General features: G+C 37.3%; 1 protein-coding gene across 1 annotated transcript in view; it reads left to right on the top strand.

The window, feature by feature from the left end:
* The window catches only part of LOC149069523 (uncharacterized), a 52,191-nt gene that overhangs the window by 14,857 nt on the left and 24,071 nt on the right, over window positions 1–13,263 (top strand). Inside the window, exon 2 of the mRNA XM_089249964.1 lies at window positions 11,160–11,365. Coding sequence (XP_089106090.1) covers window positions 11,160–11,365 — 206 coding nt within the window. The remainder of the gene's footprint in view (window positions 1–11,159; window positions 11,366–13,263) is intronic.

The raw sequence follows: 13,263 nt of genomic DNA on the forward strand, positions 1-13,263 counted from the left end.
TCAGAAATGAAGTAAAATATGCCAACAGTTAAAATTTATGAAAATTCCAGAATCGGTACCCTGTAATGCCACAGTTATATCTTAAGTACATTTAATTATTTTGTAATTTTATTTTTGTTCTACATTTTGCCGATAGAGGACGCAAACTTTTCAAATAAAAGAAAAAAATCGTGAAAAACCTGCACAAAAACCACGACTCAATGTCTTAAAATTAGAAAAAAAATACACGTAAAGAGAGGGAACAGAAATTGAAAGTTTTGAACGCAATAATAACAATAAAACTCAAACTGAAGTTGCCAAAGAGCATGGAATTTCTCAAGCATCACAAAAAAGTGTGGATGAAATTGAACATTTGCGGAAGAGCTGATGCTTGATCAGGGAAAACGGAAGAGAAAATATATGATTTCGACTCGCGATGCGTTAGACTCCTCTGTTATCAAACCTATATTTTTCCAATCCTCTCCCATGCCTCCGAAATTTGGGACCCCTACACTGCTAGCAATATCCAAAAGCTGGAATCAATACAAAATAAATCCGCCCGCTTTATCTACGACAGTTGGTCCTCCTATGTGTGTCTGTCTCTGAACTTAATCTTCTCCCTCTAAGTGCTCATCGTCTTTTTTCTCGATTATAACCATGCTTTTTAAAATTCTCCATGGACATTTAAATTTCGATACCACCGGTATTATCTCCAAGCCAACATATATCTCTAGCAGAGACTTGATCATCCACTTAAGAGATAAACCCTATCTCCGCTTCCACCGACTGCTTTAAATTTAACTTCTTTCCGCGTGCCATTTCTAACTGGAATTCACTTCCCTCCACTGTCGTTGATTCACTCACGTCATTTATATTTTCGAAAAATGTAAAACGTTTTTTCTTTCACCATCAACCGCATTATCATGTTTAGGCCTCGGCCAACATTATTGTATAAATAAATAATTATAATATCAATTTGAAATTTCATTTCTGTGGATCTTCTCTCTCAGCATTGGGCTATTTGCTTTTTGAATTCATTTCGTCCTATACAAGATGATTCAGAAAAATATTACCAAACTGAAAGGGCAATTCACAGGGGTATACGATAATAATTCAAAATCACATAGTAACATAAGGTACGCAAGTGCCATCCAGAGCCGCCACAGGAACTAGTTGTGTCAGATCCTTTTTAAAGCAATCCCGAACGCAGCAAGTATCAAGTCAAACTTCTGGCAACATAAATACGTCATGGGCTTCATATACACCCAGAACGCAAATTCCGACATGTACCGATTCACTAGAAGTTCCTCATGGACTGCTTGCTTGCTACTACTACTTAACCGTACATGCGTACACATTCCTCTGCGGATTTTCTTACGAAATGGCACGCGTCGGAATGTGTGTTCTGAGTGTATGTGTGGCCCCTATTTATATTGTTGGAATTGCTACTTCATGCTTGTTGAGTTCGGGATTGCTTTAAAAGCGTGGATGCAAAAACGTCCTGTAGTGGCTTCGAATGGCATTTACGCATCTACGTATGTTACTATGCCATTTTGAATTGTTGTCGTATGCCTCTGTGAATCACCCTTTCAGTTTGGCGGATGTTTTTCTGAATCACCCTGTATATATCACGGTATATATATATATTCTAGCTGTCCTGCACTGACATTGGTATATTATTATGAATATTTTTTATACTTAATATCTGATATTTTATTCACATTCGGCTTGGATAATATGGTAATTATGAGGGGTGTCCTACAAATCCTAATGTGGTCTTTATTTCATCAACCGTTCGTCTTAGAGGTATGACTTCAATTTCAAAAATGCTCACATATATCATGTGAGGTGGTTCAGGAATGTGTTCAGGAATCACTCTGTACCAGTTTCGATCCATCCCTTTTTGAAAGAGCGCAAACCATCCCAAGATGGTCTCTCTGGGCGGTCAGCGGTCATGTCTGTCTGTCTGTACCAGTTTCGAGAGTCAAAATGCATGTGTGGGGTCACAAACTAAAAAAACAAAATTTTTTACACGGTCATTCTGGTCTCTAACTTCCAATTTGCAAGTTGTTGCCCTGTCTCTCCTGAGACCAAGATTTTTTTTTAATCCCTTGTTTTTGAATGCAATATTTGCTGAGATATTTGAATTCAAAAAATTTTAGAAAAGTCTGTAAGGAACAGCGCAAACTAACGGGCAATTCTCGTTTCCCCTCTTTTACTCTGTTCTTTCTCAGTTTTTCTCTGCGTTTTGAATCCAAATATGTCAGCGAATATTGCACATAGAAGAAACTTGGACTTTTTTATTGCCCTCAGGACAAAACTTTTCCAATTGGAAGTTAGAGTACAGGGGGGGGGGGACATATTAAAATTTAGATTTTATTTTATTTTATCACACACTGTATTTTCATTCTCGAAATTAATACAGAGTGATTCCTGAACACATTTGGAGCATTTTTTAAATTGGAGTCATACCTTTAAGACGAACGGTTGATTAAATAAAGGCTGCATTACTACCTACAAAAACGGTCCTGTATATTACATTAAACTATATTTTTTCGATATAAAATCTATACTACGGAATGAAATTGCAGTCTAATTGTAATCCGCATAATCGGATATCCACGTGCCGGAATCGTTGATACTTGTTTTAGTGGGGCCGACCGTATGTGTTGTGTATTCAATAACTTGAACATTAAATTGCGTTGTGTGAAATTCATTAACAAATGTAATTCTATACGAAGTGTCTCACGAAAAGTTAAAAATTTTTGTACGACCCCAAAAATCAAAATTAGCAAATTTTTTCCCCATTTCTCTGCATTATGTCAAAACAATTCAACACGTGACACTGGAATGAAAATTCGGAGAGATCTCAATAATTGAAATTCTCAATTTTTGTCACTTTTAATGAGCTAAATTAATAATAATGTCTCTCGAGAAGAAAGTGGCAAAAATCTGGGATTTCCGTCACCGATATCACGGCGAATATTACAGGGGAATGTTTTTTTGTATAATATTAAAAAGGGAAAAAAACATAAATTTGAATTTTTTTTATTACGGACCGCATAAAAATTCTAAACATTGATTTTCTTCCCCCTCCCTTGTCTCAATTATCATTCTACGATATGTTGGTACTATATGCCGCTATGCTGTTGTGTGGGCATCGCGTTGGACTCTACTCTAACCGCGCGAGGATTCAGGTTCGAGCCCTATTGGCAGCACAGTAGAGGTCGACTGTAGCTGGTTTCTGCGGTTTTCTATCTTCAAGGAGTGAATGCGACCCTGTCTCCCATTTGAAAATGTCTCCCCGTAGAGACAGTCAGACCTGCAACACGATACTTACGTAACATGATATTGATAAAAATCCAAGCATTTGCCACCTTCGCTTCAAAATATATAAATACGTTGATGCCACGATGCCAATTCGAAATTTGTTTAAGTACTCATAAAAATGGAAGGAATGAGGAAATTTGAATGCGGTTTGCGAAAAAGTTATTCTCAGGAAGGGGATTTTTTTTTTGATACAGAAAAATAGTAAAAAATTTTTGTCGATAGATGGTGCTGCTCGAGAGACTGGCAAGAGTGATTGGACCTTAAGCTCTCTTCAATCTCTTCTGCGTCCGAAACGTTTATAAAGCTTTAGCCAACCATTCTTGGCTGAGGTTAAACAACTTCACCAATAGTGCTTCATCTATTAATGTCAACACTACAGTGAAAACCTTATGTAAGCTCCAGAAAGAGGAAAACTTAGAAATGAGTTATTAATGGAACACTTTGCATTTTATGACCTCGATTTGTTTTGGTGATTTGCTCTCGTTTAGCGCTCTCTATCAACACAAATTTGAACTAACCCTTCCCTTACGAAAAAAAAAAAATACATAATAATAATAATAAAATAAATAAATAAATAAAATTCCCTTTTCCCGAGAATAACTTTTTCGCAAACCCAATTTAAGCGGGGGTCAACTGACGTTGGTTTCCCACTGTTTTCCAACTTCGAGGTGCGAATGCGAGCCGGTCTCCCATTTGAATAAATCTTCTCGCAGATAGCAGGCAGCCTGCAACATAATACATACTTAACTTCAAGCCTTTACCATCTTCACATGGAAATATGGAAGTCAGATGGCAACATCAGCAAAAGAAAACGAAACAAGCACAACTTCGACAATGTGAATAATGTTAAAGATCACATGTACACTCACAACACAAATGAACTGCAGGAGAATGTATACGCTAGTGGTTCTCAACATTTTTTGACTCGCGGAGCAATTTTCGGTATACAATTTCTATGGCGGAGCCCTGTTTGACTCGAGGAGGCCTTGTTTGTGTAAACGTTTTATGGTGGAATCCTGTAGGTCTCTTTTTTTGATTTGTCTATCAAATTTACTGATTTATTTTATTTTCCTCGAGTCACCACGGAGCCCCAAAGGCTCCGCGGAGCACCGGTTGAGAACCGCTGGTGTACGTGGTTCATGTGCGAACACACTTGGTCACTCAAACTGTCACTCGATCACTAACTTCGTCTTTCCCACGGTCAGGGTAGACGAAATGTCCAGGATGAAATGTCATTGGTGAAATATGAGGGGACGAAATGTACAGGGGGCGAAATTTCCGTAAACCTTCATGGACACCGGTTGGTATGAAAAATTTGTCCGTAAAAGAGGGGTTCCGCTTTACATGGATCACATAGAGTAAATATAATTTTCTTACGACATACATAAATAAATCTCTTACGAATAAATATAGTGACAAGTCCTCTTGCGTAAAAATACAATATGAGAGGTACATTTAGGATATGACGTGATATCATGCTGATGGTTAATGGACAAGACAAACGCATCTATCTACTTGCCAGTACCAATAACTAGTTTAATACATTGGGGTGATGGATGAGAATAGAAGGATTTTCTCCTTTGCCAAAAATAATTAAGTTAACCTGACTAACTACAAGGTTATTGAACGGAGCAAGTTGTTATGACGGAAAAAAATGGAGAGATAATTTCCATCGGTAGTGGCATATGTATCCAACAAATCTGACAGTATCATTCACTCTTCCGATGCCAAATTTTATACGTATACAGTGCACGCCGCTTAACGTGATCACACTGGGACTCGGGTTTTGGGAAAACGATAACCGATTGATAACTATGTAAGAAAGAAATCCTGCTTGCAAAAACTGTGACCACATGTCCCGTTTAGTCGAACTTGTCATCACCGTTCCTCTTTCCCTCTTAACAGGTTTAAAAATGTTAAATCGTGTCGCGTTTTTTGTACTTACTTTTGTTCCGAAACTGAATATTTATTCTTTGAGCTACAATTCGGGTTCATTAGCAGCCATTATGGGAAGTTTGAATGAAATTGTCTGATGTGTTCATGAATTACGACATTTTTTTTTTATAAATCTATGGTACAGTCAATAGATCCTCTGGGAAATGTCTTTCTGCCGAGTAACTATAAATCTGGTCAACTGAGAGAAACTGGCCGAGAACTGAAAAAAGGGACATTTTTTACATCGCATTAATTGGTCTGCATTAAATGTAGGCCATTACAAAAGTAGCTTGATGATTATAGCTGATTATAGCGGCTACTACCGCCTGAATAAGCCATTGCGAGCCGAGAACGTAAATGTTTACAAACGAGGAAGAGTGTGAATCTTCTGACTTTCCCCATTGTCTTGTAGGTTGATAACGATATGTTATGGAGAAAAAACAAGTCTGCTTCTCTCTACCTTAGCTTCAAAACGAGCAAAAAAAAAAAAACTTTCGGCAGAAAAAAAAAGATAACATAAACAGAAGTTCCGATAACTTTTATCGAATTCGTCCATTTCGTACATTACGAAAGTGATAACAATATCCGAATGATAACATTTTCCGTGATTTTAATAAGTGGCGCCAACGTTACTTAGGGTGCATTAGTAGTGGATTTTTTTCGATGAAGATGCCAAACCTTCAAGCCACGTTGCTTACTATGTATTTCTGGGTGACAGCGACGAGTCTATTTCATTCCGTCAATCAATATTTCAATGTGTTTGTGTCAGAGAAAGAACTTAAATTTCAGTTCAAATTCGCTATTGCAACAATAAACTCTGACATCAAACCAGAAATAAAAAACAAATCAGATAGGTTTGAAAAACCTCATTTTATTTACACCATCTTACTTATGTTATCCAATAATCGAGAATAAGATAAACGTGCTTCGGAGCAAAATAGACATGGATGTATGTAATTGGCAATATAAAATTATTTTAGTGCTATAACAGCAGAAACTTCCAAGATTGATGTAGCTTCATGAAATAATAGGAACAAAAGATCCAATTCAGGCGAATAATAGATTTAAGAAGGGATTTCTTTATCACATAAATCACGGAATTGCGGCAGAAAAAGAGATATAGAAAATGTGTTAAGGATATATATATATATAACCTTAGATTCTATGGCATGATTATGTAAACCGATAAAATTGGCAGAGCAACTGATAAACAGCCGTGTAGAGCGAAATGTAAGTTGCTTGAAAAATATTAATAGGTATAATATGATACGTGTAAAAAAGATCGTAAGCCTATAAAAATGTGATTTAGAATGGGATTCTGACAGTCATGTTCATTTTTTTACTGACAATCCAATATTTTGAGGTATAATTTCTTCAAATAAAATCCTAATTTTTTATAGCTTCCTGTAACATTTTAAAATTTTTTTGTATTGTTTTCTCAACTTTTATTTTGTGTCCGATTTTCTTTATGTTTTTATTTTTTTTTATTTCAAATTTTATCAAATTTACGTTTCCACTGCTTAATCCGCGATAGTAATTAGTGACTTCTACTGTAGCAGGCTTTTCCTTTGACCATTTTGAGACATTACGGTTGTTTCATCCACACTAGAGCCAATTATATCAGAACCTACACTGTATGGACCGATTTTAATTTGTTTTTCTATTATGTCAACTACCGCTAACCATTCGGTGTGATGACTGTAGGCAGTAGCCCGTATGTTCGCGACGTTGTCATAGAGGTGTGATTTTTCTTCCATTGAAATTCGTCCCACTGTGGCTTGCCCAGTGGGACGCACTCATGCCCAGTCTAGTCCAATAGTCATTCGCAAATATTTGCTTCCAATGTTTGCCTCTCCCTCTTGTAATGAAGCTCTAACGGCAGAGACTATCTACACAAAAGCTTAGCCTGGTCCAATGTTTCTTGGTGAATACTTGCTTCCACAGAACTCTTCAAGTATACTGTTACGCCAACGCGCGTGTTGTGACTGTTGGCGTTCTTCGACTAATGTGTGGCCGGACTGATTGCCAGATCGAAAAGGAAGGCGGCTCCTCTGACTTATGTTGGGGGTGGAAGGTCGTGGTCATTCTCTCTCTTCGACCAACTTTTCAATACTTTCCATCCTCCAACATTTCACGACCTTCGCCAATGGTGGAGTGGCAACACTACACGTCAGTGACCAACATTAGAACGTATTGGGCTAAGCTGGACACTAGTGTGGTCTGAGCTAAGTGAGGACTGTGATGGTTAGAGGAGTTAGAGCACAACTAAAAATTTTATAGTATAATGCCGGCCTTAGTTTGAGTTGAGACTTGGGGGAAAAACATAGACTTAAAATGGGTACAGTAGAACATCGATTATCCGAATAAATCGGAACCAAAGGGTGTTCGGAAAAGTTCGGAAAATCGATTTCGAAACTAATTCGATAACGCAAAGGAAAAAATGCAATTTAGCAACAAAAACTTTAAAATAATTAAATTTAACCGACTTATTCTGAAAAGTAAATGAAAAAAAGAAGAGCATCACAAAAGAAAAAATTGTAAATGAAAAAATAAAATGGTAAAACAAATACACATACGCGCATGATAAATAACGCCGGCAAACCATTAAAAAAATGAATCTATCTTTAATTGCTTCAACTTGCCTATACATTTTGTATCATCCCGTAATAGTTTCAACATTAAAAATTGAAGCGGGTCAGCGTTAGGCCACGATTCTAACCACGCGAGACATTTGTGAAACACTGTTCTGCCTCACTGTACATTATTACATCTGCCGTTGGTTCATCTTCATCACTTTCAAAGTTATCCTGATCAACTTAATCGTTCACTTTCGTAATTATTTTCTCCGTCATCCAAGAAAATGATATCCTGGATCGTTACTATCAATTTTCAACCACTGAGACACATCCTCTTCAGGCCAGGACTGGAATGCAGGGAGTTCCTGAAGCATATCTAAGCATTCTTTCGAATCTGGAAGATTTTGATCGTCTTCATTGTGGTTGCGTTAAAACCATAAAAATACGGGCATAACTTCCTAAAACTTCGCAAGACTTTAAATCCATCTGCTGTTTTCAAACTTTCTGCAAAATTTTCTATTTCATCGCAATTTGTTTTTAATCACTGATGGCTGCCACACATAGTCCGTATTCAGCTGCAAGTTTCCACCATCACCCGCTTTCAGTCTTTTCATAATTTCCATTTTTTTTTCGATGTTCAAAACAACGCGTTTTCGTTTTGTCTTCATTCTGCACTTGAGAAAGATGAAAGTGTTGACACTACTAAAGCTAAAGAAAGATTGAAAAATATCTGTTTTTAAGCAAGCTAAGAAAGATACTCCCTCCCCGACAAAACCGTGATAAGAACTGTTTTGTTGTCAAGAAGACCCTCGCCTCCCTTTCAATAAGGCACACCCGCAGGATTAAGATGAATTCGTAGACGAGAAATAAAAGATGATAGCTAAATCTGCTACTATTCACGCATTTGTTTGCTTGTCAATCGTTTATAACTACATACTCTGTACCCGGATCCGCCATTGTTTACATCTATAGCTCACAGGTACGGTATGTACGATTGTTTGGAAGTGGGTTATTGTACAATAGAACGAAGCTATCGAGTTGGGAGATGAGAGGATTCAAGTTCCAAGAAAATACCAACTGTGTTGAGTATCATTGACTATAGGAAACTGAAAATGAGTTAGGTTGAAAAGGTGTTTGGTTGATCGAGCTGTTCGGAAAATTGATGTTCGGATAACCGGTGTTCTACTGTACTTATTTTGTTGTCAGTACGTGCATCTAATTATTTTATTTTTGTTTCCAGTTGAGCCCATAATGAAACTTCCACCGCTTTTCTTAATGCATTAGTTGAAAACGTATGCAAGTCTTCCATGCTCCTTAGAGGTATGCAACGTCGTCTTACTCATTCGCAGGGCGGTACGTAAGTCCAAGCATGGATGGAGTGGGGGGAGACGGAGGCGATCGCCCCTCCCAAAAGCCGAATAATATGGTGCAAATTCGTCGTTCCCATAAAATACGGAATGACCAGATGCGGCCTCACAATAAGTCACTTCTCCGACACAACGCCCTGGATCATTGCCACCGTGACAATATAGTCAAAATGGCATTGCCTGGATCCACCTCCGCTCTATTCGCAGCTGAAAATGTCTACCCCTTTCATTCCATTCTTAGCCTGCTTTCGCTCTATTCGCTCTATTTGAAGCTAAAGATATCTGACTCGGCTCATCCGCAGCTGAAGATGCGTGCCTGTTTTGCGTGCCAATCAGTGTGCAGCTGAAGATGCTTTTCTCCACTCAATTCGCAGCTGGATCCACGGCTGAGTGAAGACCGATATCTTCGGGGGGGGGGGAGGCGATGGGAACGCCTACCCCTCCCTAAAGCCGAATAATATATGGAAATTTTCTGTCCCGTAAAATACGGGACGATAAAACTAACACACACAATTTGCTCCTCCCACCGCCGCGCAAGTCGACCATAAATTTCTAAGGATCACTCGAAACATGAAATGTTGGGAACAACTGTTTTAAAAGGTAAAAATGAGTGTAATGAATATTGGTTTTTGAATCGTGATGCTCTCGATATAGCGAGAGTTCTCCAAATTGGAAGCTGGAAAAATCACATTAAAACCAAATTTCTGGCGATGAGATCGTTTGATACAGTTAGTTTAGGTCACCAAAATCAACAAATATTAACTAACTTGAGACCGACATGTCGGATTTACAGAACATTCACCGGCACTTGATTCACCGATATGAAAATTCGTCGACGGAAAAATCACCGTTGGGAAAATTCACCGGCAATAGTTCGTTACCAGTGAGTGGGTGACAGAGTGAATGAGCAAGCGAATGAGCAAGCGAATAAGCGGGCGACCATGAGTGACCGAGTGAGCAAACGATTTAGTGACCGAGTGAGCAAACGATTTAGTGACCGAGTGAGCAAACGATTGAGTGAATGACCGTATGAGTGATTCACTGACTTGCTAATTTGTTCACTCACTTGTTCATTTGCTAACCTGCTCACTCCCAAACACCCTGACTTACTTTACCAATCACTCACTCACTATGTCACTGAGTTATCTTTTCATTGAGTTTTTGCCGGTGCATTTTCCGGTGATGAATTTTCCGCACACGAACATACCGTAGATTATTTTTTTGGAAGGAAATACTGAAGAGCAAATATATTTCAAACGTGAAAAATTATCAATAGAAAAAGTACAAAAAGAAAGAGGAAAATATTTGCACTTCAATAGACTAATAAAAGTAGAATTTATATATATCTATGTCTGTATAAAATCCCATGTCTATTTCGTATTCTTGAACCCAGACCAAAGATTTCCATACCCAGTTTTTGTTTTCAAAATTAACGGGAATTCTTTTTTTATATAATTTTTTGGAGAAAACGATTACATTTTTTTAACAACACACACAAATTCGTCATTTTCTTCCTCCAGTTTCAAAAACTTTAGATGTTTATATCAGAAAAAAAAATGAGGTAACACAGGCAGCATTAGTAAATAGTTCTATTAAGAAAATCTGTGCGTAAACTCTGGTTAAATGGCATTCCATTAATCTTGAGGTCATAAAGGCTAACGTCTTTGAAAACACGCGTTTTCAGGAGGGTAAAAACACTGAATAAAAGTAATTTAAAACTTTGATGGATTAAAAGAAATCATTAGTGTCCATCAAGTTAAATTTCTGGTGCTTTTTTTTTTAAAAATTGCTAAAATAATAACAAATTCATCGCTTAAAAAAATTCACATTTCACCATAATTCACTTTCAAACAGTTTGCAGTGGAGTTTGTTTCCTTAATTTGAGTAAAAATAATTTTTTTAATATTAATTATGTTTTTTATGTTGTTGTGTTATCATTGGATATGTTAATGGTTATATTTTATTTCATCAGGATCGTTGTCTGTGAGATTCGATTACTTAGGTGTTCCAGGATCAGTGTTGAGAGGTGATTCCGTCTGGCTCGACTGCGGATATGATCTAGAAGAAGACGAACTCTATTCGGTGAAGTGGTACAAGGATAATTATGAATTTTATAGGTTTCTCCCCAGTGATTATCCTCAGTCACAGGTACTGAACCTGAAGGGAGTTTATGTAGACGTGAGTATTTTTTTTTTTATGTCAGTTCTTAGTTAGTGAATGCGATATTTTACGAGGAGCTTTTTTCTCAAAAGGGAACATTTCACAATTACTGATTTTCAGTAGAAGTAGGAAACTTTTTCACTCCCGCAAAAGTGGAAAATAGCCCAACAGGTAGCATGCAGGAGTGGTATAAGAGTATTTTTGAATACAGTTCACGCCGCTTAATGCGATCACATCGGGACTAAAGGTTCCTGATAATAGTAACCGAATTGTAACTACATCCGAAAAGTCCCGTTTACAAGTACGGTGACCATACATCTCGTTTGTTCAAACGGGATGCATTAGTAAAACGGGACAACTGTTTTTCTTTCCACACAATTTGTTGCAAGTTGTTCAATCTTTCAATTTTGTTTTTTATTTTATTCTGAAACGGGACTTCTTTTTTTTTTCTGTTAAGCTAAAATGTTGCATTTATTTTATTCATCCATTGCGCTGCGTTAAATTAAACTGGGTAATGTGTATTACGAATCAGGATACTTTTTATAACGTACGGAAGTTCCATACATTCCCTTGAGAAAGTCTCTCGAAAAAAAGAAATTTAAATCTGGTCAAGTTAGAGAAACTGATCAAGAACTAAAATGAAAAATATTTTTTTGTCATAAATTTGCCTTAGCGAATAACACCACGTTCCACTTCTTTACTCGCAAACATTCCGCAGCCACAGATGAAAACACAAACGATACTATCGGCCGACCGCCAGCACATTCCGAGCGACTACCTAGGGCAAGTCCATTCCGCAGTAGGGGTATGACCTTATGACCTTCCTTACCTCCCTCTCTACCTCTCACACTCTCACATAATTGACTGGATGCAAAAAGGATTTAATGTCGTCGTATTCGGGTCAACTCAAACGGATCGCACGGTATTCAACAATCCACTCTCACATGAATCCATGAACTCTACTCCCTACATAAGGGCTTTAATGACCAGAGTGTGCAGTTTGCTGACTAGATTTACACTGACTACAGTTGCGCAGGGTTGCACCTTTTCAGTCCCTGAGCCAGATATACGATATTTCTGCCGTTCGCTTGCCAGAAACCAGAGAGAGTGAGAATATGACACTTATCTTATGGGATATTCCCGTAAATGTCCCGTTTTTTCCCCTTAGGGTTAGTTGAATTTTTAAAATCACGAATTTTAAGATTATTTTCATACCTTATAAACTAAATATATTATGATGATTATAACTCTATCACAATCGATTATAGTCACATAAATATATTCATCTCACATATTTGTCAAACATATCCGCTTTTTGATGAATTAAATTTTGACCTGCAGTACCCGTTATTTTCTGCAATTAGTGATTTTTCAGCAATTTTAGCGATAGTTGGCAACTTTACTTGCCTTCGACTATTTGTTTAGCTTTAATTAGTTATTAGCTTAATTAAACTTGCATTTGATTAAAATGTCTCTGACGTGTCCACACACTAAAGCTCATTATTTAATTTTATCATGTTTTTTTTTCCCTCTCGGATCCCGGGAAATGCGGAAAGCATTCCCAGAAGCTATTTGGGTGCATTCATAAACAGAAATACCGTAATACCCCCTGACTTTGGCTACACTTAATTTCGTGTACACGATTTTCTGTGAGAATTGCACATTTCTGAAATTACAGTCCAATGATTGGATTCTTGCTGATATAGTAGAAATTGGTAAATGATAATCAATTAAGAATCGTTTCATTCGAGCAGAATATCATATGCAATAGAACTACACTAATATTTGAGAGATTATAAAGATGTGAAATTTGCCGTGATTTTAGAAAAGCAAAATCAAGGCTTGTATGGCATCTGCCATTTCTGTAGAGAAAGTTACATTTTTATATAGTAAGTCACAATTTCAAGATTTTTAAA

This window comes from Pholcus phalangioides, unplaced genomic scaffold (assembly GCF_987345545.1).
Source record: "Pholcus phalangioides strain wild (caught in Gottingen) unplaced genomic scaffold, Ppha-v1.0 ptg000022l_1, whole genome shotgun sequence".
In the NCBI taxonomy this organism is placed as follows: Eukaryota; Metazoa; Arthropoda; class Arachnida; order Araneae; family Pholcidae; genus Pholcus; species Pholcus phalangioides.